The sequence below is a fragment of the Musa acuminata genome, chromosome BXJ2-9, assembly GCF_036884655.1.
Source record: "Musa acuminata AAA Group cultivar baxijiao chromosome BXJ2-9, Cavendish_Baxijiao_AAA, whole genome shotgun sequence".
NCBI lineage: Eukaryota > Viridiplantae > Streptophyta > Magnoliopsida > Zingiberales > Musaceae > Musa > Musa acuminata.
Genome location: NC_088346.1, coordinates 47,890,758 through 47,914,005, shown reverse-complemented (window position 1 = coordinate 47,914,005; position 23,248 = coordinate 47,890,758). Strand labels below are relative to the sequence as shown.

At 37.3% G+C, this 23,248-nt stretch overlaps 3 protein-coding genes across 5 annotated transcripts; all 3 read left to right on the top strand.

The window, feature by feature from the left end:
* Positions 1-9,487: 9,487 nt before the first annotated feature.
* On the top strand, positions 9,488-17,786 carry LOC135580866 (putative RING-type E3 ubiquitin transferase C3H69). 3 transcript variants are annotated; one of them, XM_065127009.1, is made up of 6 exons: positions 9,488-9,607; positions 11,060-11,147; positions 11,290-11,561; positions 11,670-12,018; positions 13,123-13,192; positions 17,285-17,786. In XM_065127009.1, the coding sequence occupies exons 2-6, from the start codon at positions 11,122-11,124 to the stop codon at positions 17,567-17,569; spliced, it is 1,002 nt and encodes a 333-aa protein (XP_064983081.1). In that variant the 5' UTR covers positions 9,488-9,607; positions 11,060-11,121; the 3' UTR covers positions 17,570-17,786. The 3 variants fall into 3 exon arrangements, with proteins under 3 accessions (XP_064983081.1, XP_064983080.1, XP_064983082.1); XM_065127008.1 differs by having other exon boundaries at positions 11,246-11,561; XM_065127010.1 differs by having other exon boundaries at positions 9,535-9,639.
* A 471-nt stretch (positions 17,787-18,257) lies between these two features.
* On the top strand, positions 18,258-18,754 carry LOC135623745 (arabinogalactan protein 23-like). The gene has a single exon (XM_065127007.1). It carries the CDS (start codon positions 18,420-18,422, stop codon positions 18,597-18,599), a length of 180 nt encoding a protein of 59 aa, XP_064983079.1. The 5' UTR covers positions 18,258-18,419; the 3' UTR covers positions 18,600-18,754.
* A 144-nt stretch (positions 18,755-18,898) lies between these two features.
* Positions 18,899-19,973, top strand: LOC135623744 (uncharacterized). The gene is made up of 2 exons (XM_065127005.1): positions 18,899-19,705; positions 19,811-19,973. Exon 1 carries the CDS (start codon positions 19,100-19,102, stop codon positions 19,667-19,669), a length of 570 nt encoding a protein of 189 aa, XP_064983077.1. The 5' UTR covers positions 18,899-19,099; the 3' UTR covers positions 19,670-19,705; positions 19,811-19,973.
* The last annotated feature ends 3,275 nt before the right edge of the window (positions 19,974-23,248 follow it).

Below are 23,248 nucleotides of genomic sequence, written 5' to 3'. Positions count from 1 at the left end.
GAAGTACCGAAAGATCGATATGTTAAAAGAGTGTACAACGTGACGAAGGCTTTATAAACATATCAAATGTGTAATTGATTTGTCATGATCTTAATTGAGATTATTTTGGATCAATTTTAAGTTTGTATTAGGTAGAAACAAAGGCCACTTGTCAAAAAAAATATTGGGTTTAAAGTCGAGTTGAATTGGGCCCGTTAGAAGATCAAACTAGTAGCCTAAAATAGGCTTAGGTGATAGTACCATCAGGCCCAAAAGGTAGTATCATTTGAGTTAGCCGATAAGTACTATTTATGCTATCAGCTTTTACAGTGATGGTACCACCTATAATAACAACAGTATTGTCTAGGGCGATGGTAATATTATTTAGAATTCAAATTTTGTGATGATAGTACCATTGGAGTTCATATTTACGACGTTATGATGGTAATATCGCTTATATCTCAAAATTTTTAGGGATTTGAATTTTTGGCTTAATCTTGAAATCTTTTGGGGCCTATAAATATTTCACTTAGGCTTGATTGATAGTAATGATATAATAGAATCTTTTTAAAAGGAAAAAAATTTAAAAATATATTTAAAGAAATTAAAAATAAAAATAAAAATAAATCACTTGATATGATTATTGCTATACAAAGTTGATATTTAGAAAAGAAAGCATTTGCTTCACAAGTAGTAGCACGCATCAAAATCCAATCGAATTTGTAAAAGAATCAATACAATATCTTCCTTCTAAATTTAAATATAATTTTTGTGAAAAGCTTCATTATTATGCTTACGCATGTTCGGTTAAAAAATATAGTTATCTTAAATTAGTTTAGATTTTTAAAATAACCATAGTATCCTAAATTTAAAAATTTTATGCTGATGTTGATTTGACGGAATGTAAAATAGATAGAAAAAATAACTTTAGAATTTGTCAGTTCTTAGGTTATGCACTAGTTTCTTGGTTATCTAAGAAGCAAAACTTTATCACTCTATCTAAGCTCAATATGTTGCGATGGGTGCATTCCATGTGCAAGTAATTTGGATAAAAAATACTTTAAAATATTATGAATTTTGTTATAAAAATATTCCTATAAAGTGCGACAATACTAGTAAAATTTACACGTCAAATAATTCTATTCAATATTCTAAAACCAAGCATATTATCATGAAATATTATTTTATTAGAGATCATATAAACAATCATGACATATCCTTGAATTTTATTAATATAAAACATCATAGATATTTTTATTAAACCACTATGTGAAAAATAATTTAATTTTATTAGAAAATAATTAGGCATGTTAAATCTTTCAATTGCATAATTAAAGACCTTTTACTATTTATTGTCATATGATTCTATTTTATTAAAAGAGAATTAGACATGTTGAGTCTTCCTAAACCTCAATCAACTATTTTGAACACTAATAAAGATGATTGCATCTGTCATCCCCTTGCTCCCTCAATTGACTCGATCAATGCCAGCCCTTGCCCCGCAATAACTAGGTATGCCACTAACACCTACCCAAGTACCTTGATTGGCCCAAATGCTAGCCATCCTCGACCTCCCTTATTCCATTTACCTCCTGTTAGGAAACCTAGGAGAGCATTACATGTGCAGTGAAAAAATAATATAGAAATTAATTTTTCAAAAATAAATTTATATCGAATCACGTGCGACGATTGGAAGCAAAAAACTCATGAAATCAAAAACTGTATAAAACGTGAGACTATCTTACATAAGGGAATTTATATATCCTTGATATGCATATCTCAATTCATGGATGAATGAAATTTTATATTCTCCTCTCTAGCAATAATCCATACGGTGGATGAAGCGGTGACGTGCCTCCTCTTATGATGTGTTTTTTCCTCACCTTCACACACCACCACCACATAGTAGGGGCAGTCATTCTTACTGCCCTCTTGCACTAAAGAGGGGGTAGTCAGTTGAGGAAGAAGTAGGAAGAGAAAGACAGGGGCGGTGGCTATTAGGTTCAGCATATGACTCATGTAGCCCCAACTCCTATTTATAGAAGGCTCGTACTATTAACCCTAATAGATCTTATTATAACGGATACTAGATCTCCATCCAATTACTCTTGGCTTAAAGTATATTAGATCAGTATCTAATAACTATTTTGGGCTTTATTAGGTCTCACCCAAGGATCCATTAAAATAGAATCTCATTGGATATCCCATGTCCAAATTCTCTATTCGTCGCATTATATATTATATGTGTGTGATCCTCTAGGCCCAATATCAAGCTAGTCGTGAGTTGCACCTGTCAAAACTCTTTCTGACTCAATGAATTATTCTCCTCATAATAATTCACTCAACTTATCGACTATAAATGTACTAGGTCACTACACCGTATTCCCCAAATGGTACCGAAGGATATAATCAATTACACATGTTTGTCCTTAATTATCGTGTATCTATAGTTTTTCATCCATCTAATACTTTAGAGACCGTATACCGGACATGGTGTTGTTAAATCCATATAGAATTTACTCAAGTCTCGCTTTAATCATATTCTCCCGAAGAATTTTTTTTCTCTCAATCTGAATGACCTTGGCGAGGGATTTGCCTAAGCAAAAATATACGGGACATTCCTCTCATGATATCAAGAGCAGATGATCCTCTATTAACACTCAATTACTCTCGTAAAGTTAGCTATCACTCTCAATGACCAACTGTATTAGATTTGAAACTTCTAGACATTTAAGTCTAGTATCAAAGTGTAGAGTACTCATATAGAACATCTTTGGTGTCTTAAGTCTAAGAACCAAACACACAACTGAGACCATATAATCATTGTTTGACGATGAGATATCATTAACCATCCAGCATTTAATGAGCGGATCTGAACTAATTCTCCAATAAGCACTTATACTATATCCATAGTATTCTCATACAAGCAGTTATAAGAGCAACTGCCTCAATCATATAGATGGATATATAGTACACCGATCTATCTAGTTATCTCGATGTCTTTCTCGAGTAATTTATGATTGGGAATATTTAGGATCTGTGTTTATAGGCGAATTGGTCTCATTATTATGATCTCATCATGATCCAATTCATATTGTACAAATCCAACAATATCATCATATATTTATCATCTAATATAAAGTATAAAAATATAATAATAATAATAATAAAAAAGATTATGTAATGTGTTGTGACTGGCTTACATGACACCTATAACTAGCATCTCCTAGTTGATGGGGTGGTTTAGTCCCCCGTTGTTCAGTAAGCTATGACACCTACAATCAATAATACCCGAGTCTAAGGCCTAATTTGCAGACTTGGAGCACACCCCGAGTCTAAGGCCTAATTGGCAGACATGAGCACACCCTCCAAACATAGCTTCAATAGATAAAGAAGAGCTGGTTCCTATAGGCTTCCAACTCATAAAGCTATAAGCATTTGACAAAGGAGAGGACCATTTTATTGTTTTTATCTCACTAGACACAAGTTTTCAAACTAGTTATTGTATCTTTACCCTCTTGCATGCTTTCGGAAGGTAAATTTTATTATTCTTGATTAACATATGCATCTTGAAAGTGACAGTTTACCATGACTTTACATGCGACCTGTGATAGAATATTCCAGGACTCTCTTATTTAGTTTCCATGATAAAGCTAAAATTTATCTCATTTGACTTGATTTGTTTTCTAATTAATTTTATTTAATCTATTTTTGTTTAATGGATCATGATCTCTTGTTTTTTATGTTATTAATTATAAATTATATAAAGTTCAATCTCATTTGACTTAATTTTGGTTTTGTATTTATATAATTATATAGAGGTTCAAGACCCATTTTGGGAAGAAGAGGATTAGGGTTTGCTATATCATAGAGTTCTAATTTGCTCCCATTTTAACCACCCTAATAAAAGCATAAGACTGACTAATTACTTACAAGATTAGAAATTTCAAAATCTCCAAGTTCTAAGTTACTTCCATAGAAGTGATCAAATGCAATTGTACTTTGCTTAGATGGATGGAGATGAATGGTGGAATCAAATTCATGCATTGCATTTGTTCTAAACAAAAGCTAGAGAGCAAATATGAGTGAGAGAGAAAATGAAATGAAATTAGTAGCACCATTTCCTGCCGCTATTAAGGATTTTTTTCAACATCAAAATGTATTCCTTGTCCTGACGAAAAGTAACATTATCAACATTTACATGTAAGGTAAACATGCGGCAAATTGACTAGCTAAATTTGATATGTTCTTGGGAAGAATAGATTCCTCCTAGTTTGGTGTTTTGGTCTCCTATGACAAGAGAGGAGATGGATGTATGCGTTTAAGATCTTAACATTGTTCAGCAGCAATACATTTTCCTTTGTTAGAGAGTAATTTGTGCTGCAAAGGTGGCCAAGAACATGGAATGGCTCATGCCTCGAGGTTCACAGCAGGAGTCTCGATGTTGCTTGTCTCCATCTTCGACAAGTCAGGGGTGAACCACGCTAACGTTTGGTGTCTTAAACCTATCCCTGCAAGCTCAAACATACCTTCATCCTTCATGGAGTAAGCCATCATGGTTTCCCGAGAACACTTTGAAAAGCCGTAGATGCAATCCTCTCTAAAAGCTGCTGATCCTTTTGTCGACACCGCCTCGGAGAATTGGCTGATGAGCAACGTGCCACCGCCCAAGCTATTCACCTGCACCACAGGATCGTCTGCCATTTCCGGGAGTTTGAAGACCTTTATATCGAACTCTTGGCACAGATGTAAGCCGTAGGCTATGATCAAAATATCGTCATTCAACTCTGCCAACTGACCATCGTACCAACAATCATGCTCTTTTCGCAAAGGAACACGGATGGTCGACAACATCACTGGGTCAGGATCGAATTCGTAAACTATGACTTCCCATGATTGTGTCAGGACATATAACCTTCCACCATGGAAATAAATATTCATTGGGTTCAAAGCTTCCAAGCTCCGATAGTCGCCCATTGTCGTCCTTACGATTGCAACTCTTTCCTTCTGTGATATTTTGTGTAGCCTATAGCTGCAAACATGTAGTCCTTTGTTAGTGGAGACGCCGATAGGATGCCATTGGCGATGTTGGCGAAGCATGTGAACAACTCAACCTTAGCTCCGGTGATCGGATTCAGGAGGCAAATATGTAGACAATCATGATTATGTTTCCTCCATGATATTAGGAGCCAACCTGTGGATGACCCGCATAACCACTTGTTTTGGAGATTATCCAAGAATTTGATGTCTGAGACTGGTTCACCAACGACAGTCTTCAAGCTCCAGGGCCAGTTATAGAAAGTGGAGGCAAATAACCACGGAGGACGGGCAGCCTCGAGGAAGCCTAGAGTGCAAGTGACCGACTGCCAAGGCTTGCAAACTGCAGTGACACAAATACGATCAGAAATGCTCAAGCACTTGAGTAACGTCTCCATTAAATTGAGTGGGAGTTGAGACCATCTTCCTCCTTCTTCTTCGACTTCTGTTGTTGTTGATTGAACTTGAACATGGGAAGCCATGCACGCTTTGTTTGGTCCTACACATCAACAAGATGGTATATTTTTTTATAGATACACATATAATATATATATATATATATATATATATATATATATATATATATATATATATATATATATCCTTCCAAAAGGAACCAACTACTTGTATTATACTTTTGCAATGCCTATTTGGAATTTATATAGAATTAAATTACACGAGACATTTAAATGTTTTTATTATTGGAATGAAGATTTTGGTTTAGGGAAGATGATGATTTGGCTCAACTAATATGCTTTGGCTTATTTGAAAAGTTAAAAATGATATTAAATTTAATGGTAAAAGAATGATCCCTTCTTTCATTCTTATTAGAGCATTTGTTAGATATTAAAGACCATTGTGTTTTTAAAAGATATAGGTGGGATAAATCTATTAAATGAAGTTTGCTTGATATCTCATGGACTAAGGTAAATAATGATGGTTTGGGGAATTTTTATATGATGGATTGTATTATATTTTAAGAAATGAAACTGGAATATATTTTTTTTATATACATTGGAGGCACACGAGGATAAGCCCATTTTATTCAATAAAATTATTGCAGTTTGAACACTCCAAGTAGCAAAGTATCAAAGGGTCCAATGGCTATACATAGAGAATCACTTTGATGCCTTGGTGAAGATTTTAGAATATGATATTTGAATGCAATTTTAGATTTTCTTCTTCCAAGGAAAGTTTAATTACTATATTTATTGGGAAAGTAGTGCCTCCACCCTAGCTAGTTGAATCTCCCCTTGTCTCTCTTCGAGGTTTTTCATTTGAGCGAGTCATACATGTATGAATAGATAGTGATTCAAATGAAACCATCGAAGGGCTCTTATAGATATGGTAGGACCTACAGTTAGACTACCAACCCTAGGAGGTTTCCCTCATAGCCATACGATACAACCAAGGGGATTTAAGCTTGATCTCGGTGAAGTTGATTTATATATCTCTAACCTAGACTTGACTTGCCAAGGAACACAAGACCTTGGTGTTGGCAAGATGAAAATGTGCATATGTCAAAAATTTTCTTATCCACTTTTTCTTTTAAATCATTCTTTTGTGTATAAAATCATCATTTGATAATCGTGGGCCTTAATTCATTTATAGCTCTCACAATCATTCTATAGGAGTTTTGAATAAACTAGATGAGTTGATTAGAGTTTAATAGAAGTCGCTCAACGTGGGCTAATATATTTGAATCAGAGAACATCAATCTCACCCATCGAGTCGAGGAATTGATCGATCAACTTCAATTGGGTAAATCCCTCTAGCAACAATATAACAATATCAAAAGTAGATAAAAAATTATAGATTAACTTATAAGTGATTAACAGGTATACTACTATTAACTTGGGCTAATGGATTAGACTCGAAAAGTTAATATGTCAATTATCCGATTGAGTTAAATTATGATAATTGATATTACGGCTAACCAATCGAACATGGATATGGTAAGACGCTTGAGTAGGAAAGACCTTACTAGGCTATAGGATAATTTTTTTTTAATGAAATTAGTGAGTTAGTTATTTCATAGACAACTATTTGGTCACCTTTAGATAAAATCAGAGGTCTTTACTCATCACTCGATTAGGGCTCATATGGTCCATGCTAAAGTATAATTCTGGGCTACGTAAGGCTTTAACTTATTAAGCCTTTAAATAGGAGAGATTGTAATATCTCAGTTTAGTCCCAAACTAAAAATAAGTCCCTCTTCTAATGGTGATTTGATTGTATGTTCATTAATTATGATATTTTCTAAAATCCTCTATTGTTATAGTAATTAAATTTCTTTTTAATCCAAATTCACATCATGCAGAATATGCTTTATGTATCTTGATGGATTCACAATGAAGGAAATAAGGAAACTTTATCTTATCTCAAGCATGTTGATTTTTATCCTATGTTTCAATAAGTCAAAATTATTTCTATTTGATGCAACTTTCCTATCTCTTTGGAATGTTGGATTTAAGAGGGGCTATATACAATTGTGATAATCCTCAATCAATCAATAAAAGTGAAAAGAAAATCTCTAAAATTTGAAAGGGGCTGGTTCATTAGATTTTGTTGCAATTGATTTATCTATCCCATATAGACATTCGTAAGCATAGATCAAACTACAAATGATTTGACACTAATTTAACCTAAAAGCTCAAGTTGACTGAATTATGAGTCAAACTTAATAAAATTTATAACTCTTAGTCATCTTTTTAAACTTTATAAATAAATGTCGCTAAGATGAACTAATTTTTGTTGGCTCGGTGCCAGTAGGAGTCCCTCAATTGCTTGCCTCCATTTGCAATAAGTTAGGTTTGATCCTTATAACCTCACATATGCTTTCATCCTTGATGAATTAAGCCATCATGCTATACCAAAGATGCTTTCGGAAGTCATAGATGTAATCCATTCTAGAGCCTCCTGATCATTTGATTGATGATTAACATCGTCTCAAAAAAATTACTAATGAGCTACGTGTTATTGCCCAAGCTCTTCACCTACACCATAATATCGTTCACCATCTCCTAAAGCTTCAAGACCTTCAAGTCGAACCCTTGGCTCATAGTGAAGCTATAGGTTATGATCAAAACATTGTTGTTCGACTCTGCTAGCTTATCATAGGAAGGCCAATAGCACTGATCATTTCCTGAAGGAAGATGGATTATTAACAATATCACTTATTCGTGGTTAAAGTTCATAAATTATGACTTCCCATGATTGTATTAGGATATATAATTTTTCACTATGAAAATAAATGTCTATTGGATTTAAAGCTTCTAAAATCCAATAGTCACCTATTGTCATCATTACGATTATGTCTATCGTTTTGTGATATCTTATGTAGCCTATAACTAACAGCATATAGTCTTTTGTTATAATAGAGATGTCGATAGGATGCCATTAACGATCTTAGTGAAGAATGCTAACAACTCAACCTTACCTCTAGTGATTGGATTCAAGAGGCAAAGATGAAGAGAGTCATGATTATATTCCCTCTACGACATTAGTAGTCAACCTTTGGATACTCAGGCTTGAAGATAATCCAAGAATTTGATGTCTAAGACTAGTTCACTAATGATGATCTACAAGTCCCAACACATAGAAAATGGAGACAAACATCCACAGAATGAGCAATCTCAAGGAAGCCTATAGTGGAAGTGGTCAACAAACAAAACTCGTAAACTATGATAATACAAATACGATTAGAAATTCTCAAGCACTTGAGTAACATCTCCAACAAATCGAGCAAGAGTTGATTGTCATCCTTCTTCTTTGTTGATGGAGTTTCAACATTGGAAGCCATGCATACTTTGTTCGATCCTGCATATCAATAAGGTAGTAAATAGGTGTATATATATATATATATATGTATATGTGTGTATATGTACATATATATATATATATACATATACATATATATATACATATACATATGTATATACATATATATATATATATATATATATATATATATATATATATATATATATATATATATATATATATATATATATATATATATATATATCAAGCCGTAGCGGTTTATTTTGCAACCGCCAAAGAACCCGCCGTGTTCGTAACGCTGTTGTGAACGAACGAACCAAACCTCCATCTCGTACTATTTTAGTGATATCTTATATCGTTTTGGTCGACGCTTTCCTCGTTTGACTTTTATATGTTTCTTTCCACACCCGGAACATTAGCCCGAAAATATACCCGAATTTCCTGCCCATGACAACCGGCGGACCTACATAAATTATCTCAAATACATTCCCTTACCCAAGTCATCGGTTGGTACCTCTAAGATGCCACTTTATCTGAGCCGACAACACCAATAGTTATCTACCCTTGGAATTTCAACAGAATTACATTACTGTCACTTCTCTGATTCTCTAAGGTGATCTCTGATAGAGGCATTTTCGTAGTTTCAGGAAAACTACGAGAATCATTTGGGACACGAGGAGGACAGCAATGAGCCCTAAAAGAAAACAGAATACAATACATTGGGTAAACTCTTTACTCTTTTCTCCATTCCACTCCTCCGGCTTCGAGTTCGTCGTCTACACTTCTTCCCTCCCGCGATGCCGAGAAGGTGATATCACCTTGATCCTTTACCCGTGACCGGTATCTAAGTTCTCGACAGCTTACTACCCGATCTTTTTGCAGTTTTTTGTTTTTGATCGATGGAATTTTGTGATGCTTTTCGAGAAAAAAACATTCGATGATTCTTCCGGTTGTGTCGGTGGATTTTTCTGCTTTGTTAAACTTTTTTTGGGCTTTTTTTAGATGCTCATAGTAACGCTTGAATTTTGGTTCGATGCGTTACTGATTCAGTTTGATGGTTCGGGATTGTTTAGGAAGATGTTTTTGGGGGATTGTTATTGATGTCGAATTTCTATGGGTTTTTAAGCGGGGTATATGATCTTGGTCGGATGCGTAAGATATTGACTGTAGAAGACTAGTTTGAGACAGACTAGAGAACTTCAAGTGGGGACAAAATAGGTTTTTGAGATAAAATAGTTTGTTGGTTGTGATATCTCAATTAATATTCTAGCTGTTTAATTTATAATGGGCATATGAGGACTTAAACCAGCAGAAAAAGACATTGGCAGTTCAAACCAGTTATAGAGGGAAGGGGATGACGATAACAAAGGAAAGCAGGGCATTTTTAACTTTGGTTTCTTGAGTTATTAGAAATTTTTTTCTCAAGTTGAGGGCATATGTTAGGAATTGTTTTGAAGAGCACATGAGGTTTAGTATCACCATTTAACAACGAGATATAGAATTATGGAGGCTGCTTAATTTGCACTATTTTTAGCACTATTCTGAAATAACAACTCGTGATGGTCCACTGTTCTAGCCTTCTAGGTACTTCTAGTTTTGGATTTTGGAAGTTTGTAAGTTTTTTGGAAGCTCCATGGGCTGTATCTTCATTGAATTCAGTTTCATGATATGGCTGGGAGCTGATGTTTAGAACTGACTAAAAAACTATGGTGTTTTTAGTTTTGGCTTAAATTTGATATTATTTGTTGATCGAGGTCAACAAGAAAGGGTAGGTTATTTTTAATACATTATGCAAATTGTTCCTTTCAAAGTCTTAATTTTTAAGGATCTATAAACTTTGGATCTAATCTGTAATTTAAGATCTAATATTTCATTCTCAGAACTCTCAAAAACTTTTGGCTTAATTTGATGATCTAATCAAATGATCACTTATATCTATTTGACCTCCAAGCTGGGAAATGATTTGGTCCAGTTCTGTAATTTTCTTTCTTGAAACACCAGATACCTAATAACTATCTTATGTGGAATAGATGCTTTCCTATGGTTGGCATAATATCTCCGAGTCAAAGCACAAATATCAGACATTTAAACATACCTTTTTTGTATGACTCTTTCAGACATTTACTGTCACAAATATCAAACAATATTTTTATATAAGCAATATTGCATATATTTGCTTAGTTTACAAACACCTTATTACGAGCTTATGAAAAATGAGCATTTGCTTTATTTTCTCTAACACATGTTCTTGATATCCCAGGGTTCTTTGCAAGTACTTTGCACATGGAACATGCCTAAAAGCAGAGTATTGTGAATTTTCACATGATTGGAGGGATCGATCCAATAAAGTAATGTTATTAACCTCTTAGGTCATGCTTTCCAGCATAGTTACCTTACTTTCCTAGTGTGCATAGAGCTTTGCTTTAATGATTATTTATGATTATAGGCATGTACCTTTTATCAAAAAGGTCTCTGCATCTATGGTAGTAGGTGCAGGTATAGCCATGTTGGAGATTCCTGTCATGAAACATCTGATCCGGCATCATCAATATCTCACCATGCATCCAGTTCTTCGCAAGTTGCTTGTCCTTTTAGAGCTTCTTTGAGCAGAGAAACTACTCAAGCATTTAGAATTCCATTGAATTTACCAGCTTCAAGCCAATCCCATATCCGTCCTTGTGAGCATGCACAAACCCAGAAAGTTGGAGCTGATACTTTCCTGAGTGATGAGAGCAGCCATGTTCATGCACGCATCGGGCCAGGTAGTACTGTTCCCAGTGAATTTATGATTGCCTGTAGTATTTGCATTTTGCAAAAGGTTTCCTGACATTGACAAAGACTTTGCTCTATTTGTGAACCGCTCTCTTCAGGTAAAAGAGAAGACCACTCAATGATCGGTCAAAAAAAGAACAAGCTCCTTGAAACTCTAAAGTATAGTCAGGAGATAGAATGCAGTATTTGCCTGGAGATTGTTTTGTTTAAACCCACAGATGCGGAACGGAAGTTTGGTATGTTATCTGAGTGTGATCACCCATTCTGCATTTCATGTATTCGGAATTGGCGTAGGAATTCTCCAGCTTCTGGGATTGATTTGAACACCGCATTAAGGGCCTGCCCAGTGTGCCGAAAGCATTCATACTTTGTTGTTCCCAGTGTCACTTGGTTCTCCACAAAGGAAGAAAAACAAGAGATAATTGATACCTACAAAAACAAGCTCAAGTATGTATAGTTTTATTATTTTATGCGTACTGATTCTAGTTGTTATGCATTTTATTTGCACTAACCTAGGATGTTCTTTTTCATTTGGATTATATGATGTTCAGACATTTACTGCGAAGTAACTAACCTAATGCTTAGCAATGTATCCCTATACATGTCAGTTTTTTTGTTCCTAGGTGTAACAAGTCTCATAATTTTCATTTCATAAGAGGTTTCAACACTTTATGATACAGGACATGTAGTCTATAATTCCTGTTGTTTAATTATATTTGCTGCCTTTTGCCAATCTGTCGACTTTCTCTTGTTCCTCTTAAAAGGAAACACATATATTTGGATTACAAAATTTTCTTCTCGATAATCTAGCTCAGTCTTAGGCAGTATCTTCCGAAACCACTTAAATAAGATTTACATGAGTGGCACACCATAGAAGGATACTAATTCTTATTAACTGCCAGACCTCCTCAGTCTATGACTTCTGGTGTGCATCATGATCTTTGACATCGGTACCATTTTTTTGGGTGTAAATCACATAAACAACAATAACTGCACACGCATCTCTACGTTGTATATTACCTGTATTCGCATTATCGTCATATAATTTGGTAATTTGCTTAGCTTTTTCAGCCTAGCAGCTCCCATGAGTAAAGGCAATGCAAATTGTCAAGTAACACTTTCTGACATACAAGCTTACCAAAGCCTTAGTGATGGCTAGCTTATCCTTGTTTATAATTTGAACTTATTTGCAGATGAACTCTCTATTTTCCCATCGTATTAAAATTCCACGAGAAAATGCTGGATAAAATAACAAGGAATGAATCTTTATTACTAAAAATTTAACATCAATCTTCCAGGGCAATGCTTCATCATGCTTAATCATATATAATAATTATATATAATTTTACCAAAGGACAAGTATGTTGTTCGATGCTTCATTATGAAACATAATCATATACTATTATGAAGTTACTCTAATAATGAAAACAATCATATATTAGCTGATATACAGTTTGAGGATCATCAATTTTTTATCCTTGTTCACCAATTTCATTTTCTGTTATTCTAATTATGCACACTGTGGTCTGACTCATAGCTTTTCCTTGGCAGGTCGATTGATTGTAAATACTATGACTTTGGAAATGGGACATGTCCCTTTGGAACCAGTTGTTTCTACAAGGTACAAATGGTTTACACTTCGATTTTTATGACATGGGTGTTACATGCATATGCCTCTGCGTCACATGGGTGTCACATGTCAATGTCTTTAATCATGGGGAACCTGTTCATATAACTTGAAAATTAGCTTCAAGGTGGTACATTTCATTCTAGATATATATCTGAAAAGCAGCAGCCTACCAGGCCAGAGTGGAAACAAAAGGATGCTAGATATATATTTAAAGGTTATTGTTTATGTATGTTGGGAGAATACTTTATTCGTGAAAAGGGAGAAATGCTACTTTGCTCAGACGAAGATCTTATTCTTTGGGCATCGTATGCTTTATGCAAAATATATATCTTTTTATTATATCTTCAAATATATTATCTTTGAAGAATCAAAACTAGTTTGAAATGCTTCATGTATAACATGTAAATGTGTATATAAATTGTATCATCTTCTTTTCTTTTCTTCCTTCTTTCCCCTCCTTTCAGTTTTTTCTCTTTTGTTGAGACTTGGGATGTGAGACTTGGTAGATGGGGCCCATGTCTGTGGATGGTTGTGATGTGAGGAACAGGAATCCTATCAAAATTACCAGCAGGTAGAATCCTCATTGCAAGTAGTCTGTCCGTTGATTGGATTTGAATCCTTCAAGTCATGGAGTTGAGATAACTGGTCTATCTGTTTTGAAGTTAGGGATCTCTCTCTTCTATCCCTCTATCTTCCCTCCCCATCTCCCTTGTCTTTCTTTATATCTGTCACTGCCCTTCTTAGACATCAGTGACATGGATATGACAGTGATAAGCTATTCCTTTCTCCTTTCCTCTTCTTTTCTCTCCTTATATCCTATTTTCCTCCTTCGCTCCATGGTGTGTCTATATGTTGGTAGACTGTACGATGCTGTGAATGATGAATTTAGTGTATGTCATGGTGTTGGATATGTGTGGCTGTCATGGCATCCATCTAGCACTTTCCATCTACTAAATGTTGGCTCTTAGCACACAAGCTTGCGTGTCTTACAGGTGTCCATGTTTGACAGCTGAAGAAGATTAGCATTCTAACTACTGGTAACCTAGCTCTAGACATGTAAGCTTCTTTGAGAACAAATAGTTATATCATTATATCCTAACTTTCAACAATACTTAATGCTTCTCATTTGCAACAAATTATTCGTTGGCATTACAAGTAAACATTGTATTCCTACATATGTTTTGAAAACCACCTTCGACGCTAAGCTTAGATTATTATATAAATTCATTCTTTAAGTTCTTAGGAAGGTGGTGTATAGCCTTCCTCTACTAGTATGACTATGAACTCCTTGGTCAGTATGCATTTCTAAAATGTAACAATTATCTTTGACAAGCTATGGATGAAGACTAGAGATCTGTGAACGTGGGCACTTGTACCCCATATCCCAAATCAAATCCCGTTAATCTACATGTCTGAAAGTTTCTCAAATTGCTTTTGTATGTTTCTGGTGTCACTTTGTCTTGTTACAAAGAATTTCATCTAATCATTTATATTTCCATATCACATAAGACATATGTAATAATAAGACATATATTCTTTCTTAATTTAGATTATTTTTATTAAAATTATACTAAATTTATATTTATTTCCAACTTAAAAAACCCTAATCTATTTTTTTTTTATTTTTAGGTATTTTTGGAGTTATTTTTTATATTTTTTAGGCATATCGTTAGTACACTCGGTACGTATCGTACCAACCATTGGTTGGTACACTAGTACGGACCGAAATTGTAAACCTTGTGTCAAACATAAGTTAATACCAGGACATAGTAATGTCTTGTACGGCTCAAGGGCAAAGTTCTCATAGCAATTTCACCATTCAATTTTTATGCCATTGTGGCTATTGTAGTTGTCATATGTTGATATCTTCACAATCATTCTTATCTTATATATACTTGTTGAATTATATTTATTAGGGTTAAAGTTCATTTTAGTTTCTGTGGCTTTAGCCATGGACCACTTAAGCCCTTATGGTTTACTCGTGTCTAAAATAACACCTACATTTTAAAAAACGTAGCATATAAACCCCTCCTATCAAGTTTGAGTTAACAGATGCTAGAATCTACTTACGTGGCATTTTGATTCACAATAAACCATTAATATAATGACACGTATAATTTAAGTTTAAAAAATGGTTAAGGCCCATTTTAGCCATTGTGACTTTGGCCATGGACTACTTAAGTTCTTATGGTTTACTCGTGTTTAGAATAACCCTTACATTTTTAAAAACGTAGCATATAAGTCTCTCCCATCAAGTATGAGTTAACAAACGTTAGAATCTGCTTACGTGGCATGCTGACTCACAATAAATCATTAATATAATGATATGTGTAATTTAAGTTTTAAGGTCCATCTTATTGAGGAAGAGGAAGCGACGAATGCCATTGTGGACGAAGACGAAGCGGTAAAGGTAAGAGAGGTCGGAGGCAAAGGTGAGGAAGAGCTGGACCACCATGTCGTAGGCGCGACGAGTGAGGGCGCAGGAGAGGACGAAGTGTGAGGCGGTGGGGATGAAGACACCCAGGAGGAGGAAAAGGGACCGGGAGATCATTGCGTGTCTAATGTCAGACTGGTTGACACACATCCACTTGAGGTAAGATCGAAAGCTCCTGAGCTCGTCGTCAACATGGGAGAGGCTACATGCGTACGACGCCCTGTTAGGCTGCAGCGACTCGGTGCTATTGCTGGTGGTCGCTTCTACGATGATGTCTCCTCCCGCCATTGATGATGGTCTTAGTTTTTTTAAAAAAACTTAAATTACATGTATCATTATATTAATGGCTTATTGTGAGTCAGTAATGCCATGTAAGTAGACTCTAACGTCTGTTAATTCAAAGTTGATAGGAAGGGCTTATATGCTATGTTTTTGAAAATATAGGGGTTATTTTATACATGAGTAAACCATAAGGACTTAAGTGGTCCATGGCCAAAATTACAAGGGCTAAAATTGACCTTAACCATTTTTTAAACTTAAATTACACGTGTTATTGTATTAATGGTTTATTGTGAATCAGCATACCACGTAAGCAAACTCTAACGTCTGTTAACTCAGACTTGACAAGAGGAGCTTATATGTTACGTTTTTTAAAATATGAGGATTATTTTAGACACGAGTATAAATGGTCTATGATCAAAACCATAGGGACTAAAATGGACCTTAACTCTATTCATTATTTTTCTTTTCTTTCATGTAAGCTATCATTTGTACTTAGGATACTTGGGAAAGGCACGGGAAGCCATTATAAGAGGGGACCTTTCCACTTTTGCTAAATATTTAATTGTGTTTATTTTTTTTCATATATTTTGTTAGTGAATAGGTTTTTTCCTTTTGGACTTCACCAAGTGTCACTAACAAAAGATGTTAGTGTTGCATGCTTTTGCTACAAAATGAAGCTTCAAACAAGGTTTGTCATTCCATAGTGTACTACCTGATATGGACAGTACATACTGGTCTAACAAGAGATTGGTATGTGTGGGACATCGGTACACCCCTATGTATCATGTGTTAGTATGCTCAGTATGACTCGGTACAACTTGTTATGTACCGTACCAATAGTTGGCCGGTACACTGGTATAGACCGGTAAGACGAACCATGGTTTCAAATGAGATCTTGATTACATCTTCATAACAAATAGGTCTATTGATAGTTCATTGAGTTATTACATGTACAGTTTTGTATGTCACATGCCGTGGACTTTTTCATTTTCTTATGTGTTGGATATGTCTGTAGTGCTATATAAGAACCAAACCTGTGAATTAACATTGAATTTTGTTATCACTCTGCCTTTAACCTGAGTTTCTTGACCGTACACAAATTAGTATTGATGAACTAGCATAGAACCTGAATTTTTTTTTGCTTATTATGATGATATGAGATTGTTTTCCACTTTAGAACACATGAAAACATTATGAATCATCATCCCTAGTCCAGGTACTGTAATCTGTTAATTTTATTCCAGATTGTGGTATGATGCCATCGCATTTTGTAAGACGTTAAGGTTTTCAGTACTTGTTCTGCAATTCGATGAATCACATTCGTTAAGGTTTTGGCTATAACCAGTGATGTATGCATTGTCTTCCAGCACATTTACAAGCCAAGTACAAATAGGCGAAACACATGCAAACCTCACAGATATAGACCCCATCCACACAGGCACGGACAAGTAATGGACGGAGAGGAGCTAGAAGACGTTGTAAACCAACTTGTCGTGGGGAATGAGTTGGCCAATCTTGCTGCTCTATTAGATATCAACGAAGGGGAATCTGAGGATCTTGATGATGCGGATCTTGGCAGTCTACTAGCGAGTTTTCTACTTATGCAGATGGACGATGAAGATTCACAAAGCGATGATGATAATTATCCATGATGTAATCAAAGTTGTAATACCAGGATATATAATTTGTGGAGTCTGGATTAGGCTCTAAAAGTCCGAGTCTGATGAGTTTCCTGTTAGCATTTATTCAGGAACTGCAGCTCAAAACTATAATTCCCTAGCATTTGTTATGTTGTATATTTTCAGCACTCCTTACATTTTGTTATGTGCTTGCTGCATATACCATATTGGTCTCAAGATTTACTGATCAGTACTTACAATTCCAATTCCTCAGCTGAGTACACTTTGTAATTTTAATTAATACGTAGACAGCACCAGAGAAGCTTGATTGAGTGAGCTGAAAGATGACCTGAACTCGAGCACTATTTGAATTCGATGCTGTTCCTAACAATTCTGCCTGCTGAAGAATGAGGGAGTTTTGACTCGATGCATCATTGCAATGTGGCTCTAATTGTTGTGGTTGTCCGATTCAAAACAATCCATCAAACAATCACCTGTTGTGTGCTAAATTGGACTCGAAATTTCTGGTGTTCATAACCTGGTCAGCAGACCCCCCCACTATCCATGCAAATGCAAGCACGTAAACCTTCCCTTGCCAAACATGGCCACCACACATTCCTCAAAATATGGATCCCTTAGAAAAACCAGAGGCCACAAATCCTTGACAGCTCTCAGAGAGAGAGAGAGAGAGAGAGAGAGAGAGAGAGAGAGAGAGCACGGCAACTGTCAATACGGTCCTATAAGATCTCCCTCGCTTCGCTCCCATTCCTCCTCAGGCCTGCCAAAGAAGAGGGAGGCAAGCCCAGAGTCTAATTCCCTCGTCTCCTCTGCAGCTCGGGCGGCTTCCGTTCCAACTCTCGCGCCGCCCACCCGCCCGTTCGCAATGGAGATGAGAAAGATCGCCTGCGCCGTCCTCGTCGCTGCCGCCACGGCCACCACCGCCCTGGCGGCTGAGGGCCCCGCCCCTGGCCCCGCCAGTGCTGCTTCCTTCGCAGCCGCCCCCGCCGTGGGGGCCGCCATCGGAGCCTCCGTCCTGTCTTTCTTCGCCTTCTACCTGCAGTAGCCTCCCAAGGAAAAGGAAGAAAAGAAAGAAGCCTCGAAGTGAATAATGTTTCCTGTCGTCGACATCTCTTCGTCTCTTTCGTCTTCTTCTGCCTGGTGTTTGTACTACTGTGACTGGCGATCAACTTAAAAGACCATCATTTGCTACTTACTTCACCAGCATCGTTTCGTCCATCTGATACATTACACACTCCGTCATTACGTATGTCCGACTCGGGTTAACAAAAACTCAACCGTCAGACTCGAGCCATATCCGATCGATTGTGAAGCCCGACTCGTTCAGATCCGAACCCGAACTCATCTCAACTAGGCCGAGCCGCCCGAGTCACACCGTGCCATTCTCAACACGGCGCTTCAGTCTTCAAATGCGAAACCGCCCCCGTCTTCCATTTCTCCGCTCCATTTCCGTCTCCTCATGCCGCCACCATCGCAGCTGCCCACCGCCGCCATAAAACCCCTGGGCTTCTCTGCCTGCCGCAAAACCTTAATCTGCGCCGCCCGATGGTTCGCGCATACACCCAGGAGCACGTGTACCACCACCGGTGGGACCGCGTGACGACGGCTGCGTGGCGCAAATTTACGGATCCCGATACCCCTGCCGTACTCTCCCACATCGTTGACGTCCACACGCTCGATCGCCGCCTCGACCCCGACTCCGGCCGCCTCCAGGCCGTTCGCTCCATCACCGTCCGATCGCCGCCGCTACCGTTCCTCCTCCGCCGGATCCTCGGCCAAGACGCCGTCGTATGCCACTGCGTGGAGTCCACGGTGGTCGATGCGCGCGGGCGGTCCATGGAGATCGTGGTCCGCAACGCAAGCCTTCGTGGCCTGCTCGAGGTGGAGGAGCGGTCCACCTACCGGCCCCACCCTGATCGGCCGGAGGGGTGGACCGCCTTCCGTCAGGAGACCAGCATCCGGTGCAAGCCCTTCTCGGCTCTCGCCGCCGTCGCCGAGAAGGTGGAGCAGCGCTGCGCCGAGAGGTTCCAGCAGAACAGCGTCAAGGGGAGGGAGGTCGTCGAGAGGATCTGCAACTATCTAGAGGCCGAGACCGCCGCCGCCATTTCTTGCTGATCTCCGATCTATAAGAGTCAAACACAAGATGTAAAGGTAAAGGGTTATTCCCCTCTTGCGATCCGTTTGGAATTCGTTGAATAAGGTTATGGTGTTGATGTTGTCTCCTTGTTGATGCTTTACTGGATCATGCATTTGTAGAACGCTCTAGAAATTGCTGTCAGCAATTCCATGGTGTTCGACGGAATCTGAGGTGTTGTTCTCTTTGGTACCATGAATCTGTATTGATCATAAAACTCTATAGTGAATGGTAACCTTACAATTGTATGATTCTGAGAACTAAATGCATTCCCCTCTTGCGATCCGTTTGGATTTCGTAGAATAAGGTTATGGTGTTGATGTTGTCTCCTTGTTGATGCTTTATTGGATCATGCATTTGTAGAATTCTTTAGAAATTGCTGTCAGCAATTCCATGGTGTTCAACAGAATCTGGGGTGTTGTTCTCTTTGGTACCATGAATCTGTATTGATCATAAAACTCTATAGTGAATGGTAACCTGACAATTGTATGATTCTGAGATCTAAATGCACCTCTTGCGATCCGTTTGGAATTCGTAGAATAAGGTTATGGTGTTGATGTTGTCTCCTTGTTGATGCTTTACTGGATCATGCATTTGTAGAACGCTTTAGAAATTGCTGTCAGCAATTCCATGGTGTTCAACAGAATCTGAGGTGTTGTTCTCTTTGATACCATGAATCTGTATTGATCATAGAACTCTATAGTGAATGGTAACCTGACAATTGTATGATTCTGAGAACTAAATGCATTCCCCTCTTGTGATTCGTTTGGAATTCATAGAATAAGGTTATGGTGTTGATGTTGTCTCCTTGTTGATGCTTTACTGGATCATGCATTTGTAGAATGCTTTAGAAATTGCTGTCACCAATTCCATGGTGTTTGACGGAATCTGAGGTGTTGTTCTCTTTGGTACCATGAGTCTGTATTGATCATAAAACTCTATAGTGAATGGTAACCTGACATTTGTATGATTCTGAGAACTAAATGCATTGAAATTGTTAGATTTCGCCTCTGATCTCTAAGATATGTCATTTTGTTTTCATTGGCTATATTTGAATAATTCATAGTTTATACCCACAGTTACATGTTATTGTAAGGCTTCCTCTCTTGTTGATAAGATGGTACAATTAATTGTACCTTTAGTTACATATAATGAGGTCGAAGGGAATGTTGTCAAAAACACATTTATAGTCGTTACTCTGGAACAAATCTATGAGTCTTTTCTATACAAGAGTTGAATAAGGACTCCAAAATTTTGGCTACTGAATACAAGTGACCTTCTTATAAACCATCACAACATGTAATTTTTCTTGAGATTGATATTAATTCAAAGAAAATATTTTGTTGACCTGCTTAGCTATGGTGCCACATTGTTTCACTTGATTTTGGAAATTTCAGTTTTTACTGAACTTTAGCACTTAGAATTGCAGTTTAAATGACCTTCATGTGGAGGAGAGTTGTGGTGCCCTGTGCTCAGTATCTTTTTTCTTATGTCCCTCTATGCAATTAACATCACCTTTATTAATATGTCATTTCCTTAACTTAGCAAGTTTGCATGTCATTCTCCAGCCATTTGATATGAACTATACGGTGAGCCATCTATAATCTATTTCACAATGTATTATACTGTTCCTACTAATGTCACTTTTTTATCACTTATTTTTAAGCCCTAGAGTTTGTTTTATAATTGATCTGTTTTTACAGTGATAATTGAACAAAAATTGCTTTCTCCAAGTGATGTATAATAAGATCATAAAACAGAAAATTGCAGTGACATACTTCCCATTTGTCTTTTTTTTTCCTCATATTTATGGCTCTTAATTTTGCTTCCCATATGCAACTTTCTTTACATGACCCTTTATGTCTTCCCATTCAATTTCTTTTGCTACACAGCAGTGATTGAAAGAGGCGCTTGGGCGCTCGCCTAGGCGCTCGGGTGAGGCGAGGCAAGGCCCGAGCGCCTCGCTAATGTCCCAGGCGGCGTGCTTCAAACAGGCGCCGCCTGGGCGCTCGCCCGAGCCCAAGCGCTGGGCGCTTCGGGCGAGCGCCTGGGTAAACCAAGTGACCGAACCAGGATTTTAGGTCTGGTTCGGTTGTTAGTTGGTTCAATCGAACCAACTAAACCGATATAACCCTTACCCAACCCTAACCCGCTACCGCTGCCGCTCCCGATCTCATTGCTCGTCGCTCCTGCTCCCGCTGCCGCTGCTCGTCGCTGTCGCTGCTCGCGCCTCCCGCGAGCCCTCCAGCTGCTCGCACCTCCCGCGAGCCCTCCCGTGAGCCTTCCCGCTGCTCGCGACTCCCGCGAGCCCTCCCGCTGCTCGCGCCTCCCGCTCTCTTTCCCTTCCCCGCTGTCGCCGCTTCCTCGTTTCTCCGTCAGGCTCAGTATACAGTATACTCTTAATATTAAGTTTATTTGAATTTTGAAATGATTAATTTTTAATACTGTTAATAGATTAATAAAATATTATTTCGATTTTAATGTTGTTAATTATATTATATATTTTTATATTTTAGCGCATCGCTTCGCTCGGGCGAGCGCCTAGCGCCTCGGGTGTTTTTGGACCTTGGCGCATTTTGACGCCTAGCGCTTTTTAAATCACTGCTACACAGTCTAAGGTATCTGGTCATGTTCTTCTAAAAGAACCTTATAATGTGATTGGAAATCTTCAATTCTGTCGTGGTCAAAGTTAATTATTCTCTTGCATGATTCTCATATCCTGTGCTATCGTCTAACCATTCATCTTTCCTACTGTCATTTTAGGTCTTTGTAAATTTCTTCTTTTCCAAAGTTTTTCTTTCAGGAGATTTTGTGGGTAATGGTTTTCTCTCTGTTATCAGTGTATACATTTTCATGTCTAGAAGCGTGAGCTTCCTTCAAATTGATAATTGTTGTGCCAAATCCATCTACTACACATTTTTAAATTGTGTAGCTTTAGCAAGTTTGTTAATGTGGTCTGTTTTTAGCAACTCTACTTTCTACTTTCGCTAATTTTATTTTTTATATAAAATAAATATGAAAATTGCCATGATTTAACCTGATAAAACCATTGTTCCAGTAACTTGGATTTGCAAGCTTAACCTTATGTGCTGACATCAGGACCTGAAACATAATCTTGAACCATTCTCTACTAGGCATCATGTACAATTCATGGTCTAATGGTGGCTTCACATCTTGAAGTGTCTCTTGCACCATCCATGAGTCCATATTCCCAACTCCAGATCACTCATATCACATAGATAGTGTCAGGTTTGCTTTGATACCAATTATTACAACCCAACCTAATAGATCTATTGACTCAAGAACTCAAATCTTACAAGCCTAGAGTAACGCTTTGTTCCAAGCCAGAAACTTGCATTTGTTGATGAATTTCATTAGGATAAGAAATGGCTTTTAAACTGACTTGCATCTGTTCCTTTTGATAGGTCGAGTTTAATAATCGTTAATGTTTATGGAAGCTATGATAATGATTATTAGGGCCACTTTTTAGCATGGATAAATATTTGTTTCTTTTGAAAGAAACTATCAACAGGTTATCAACCTTTGTGCAGCACTCTTTA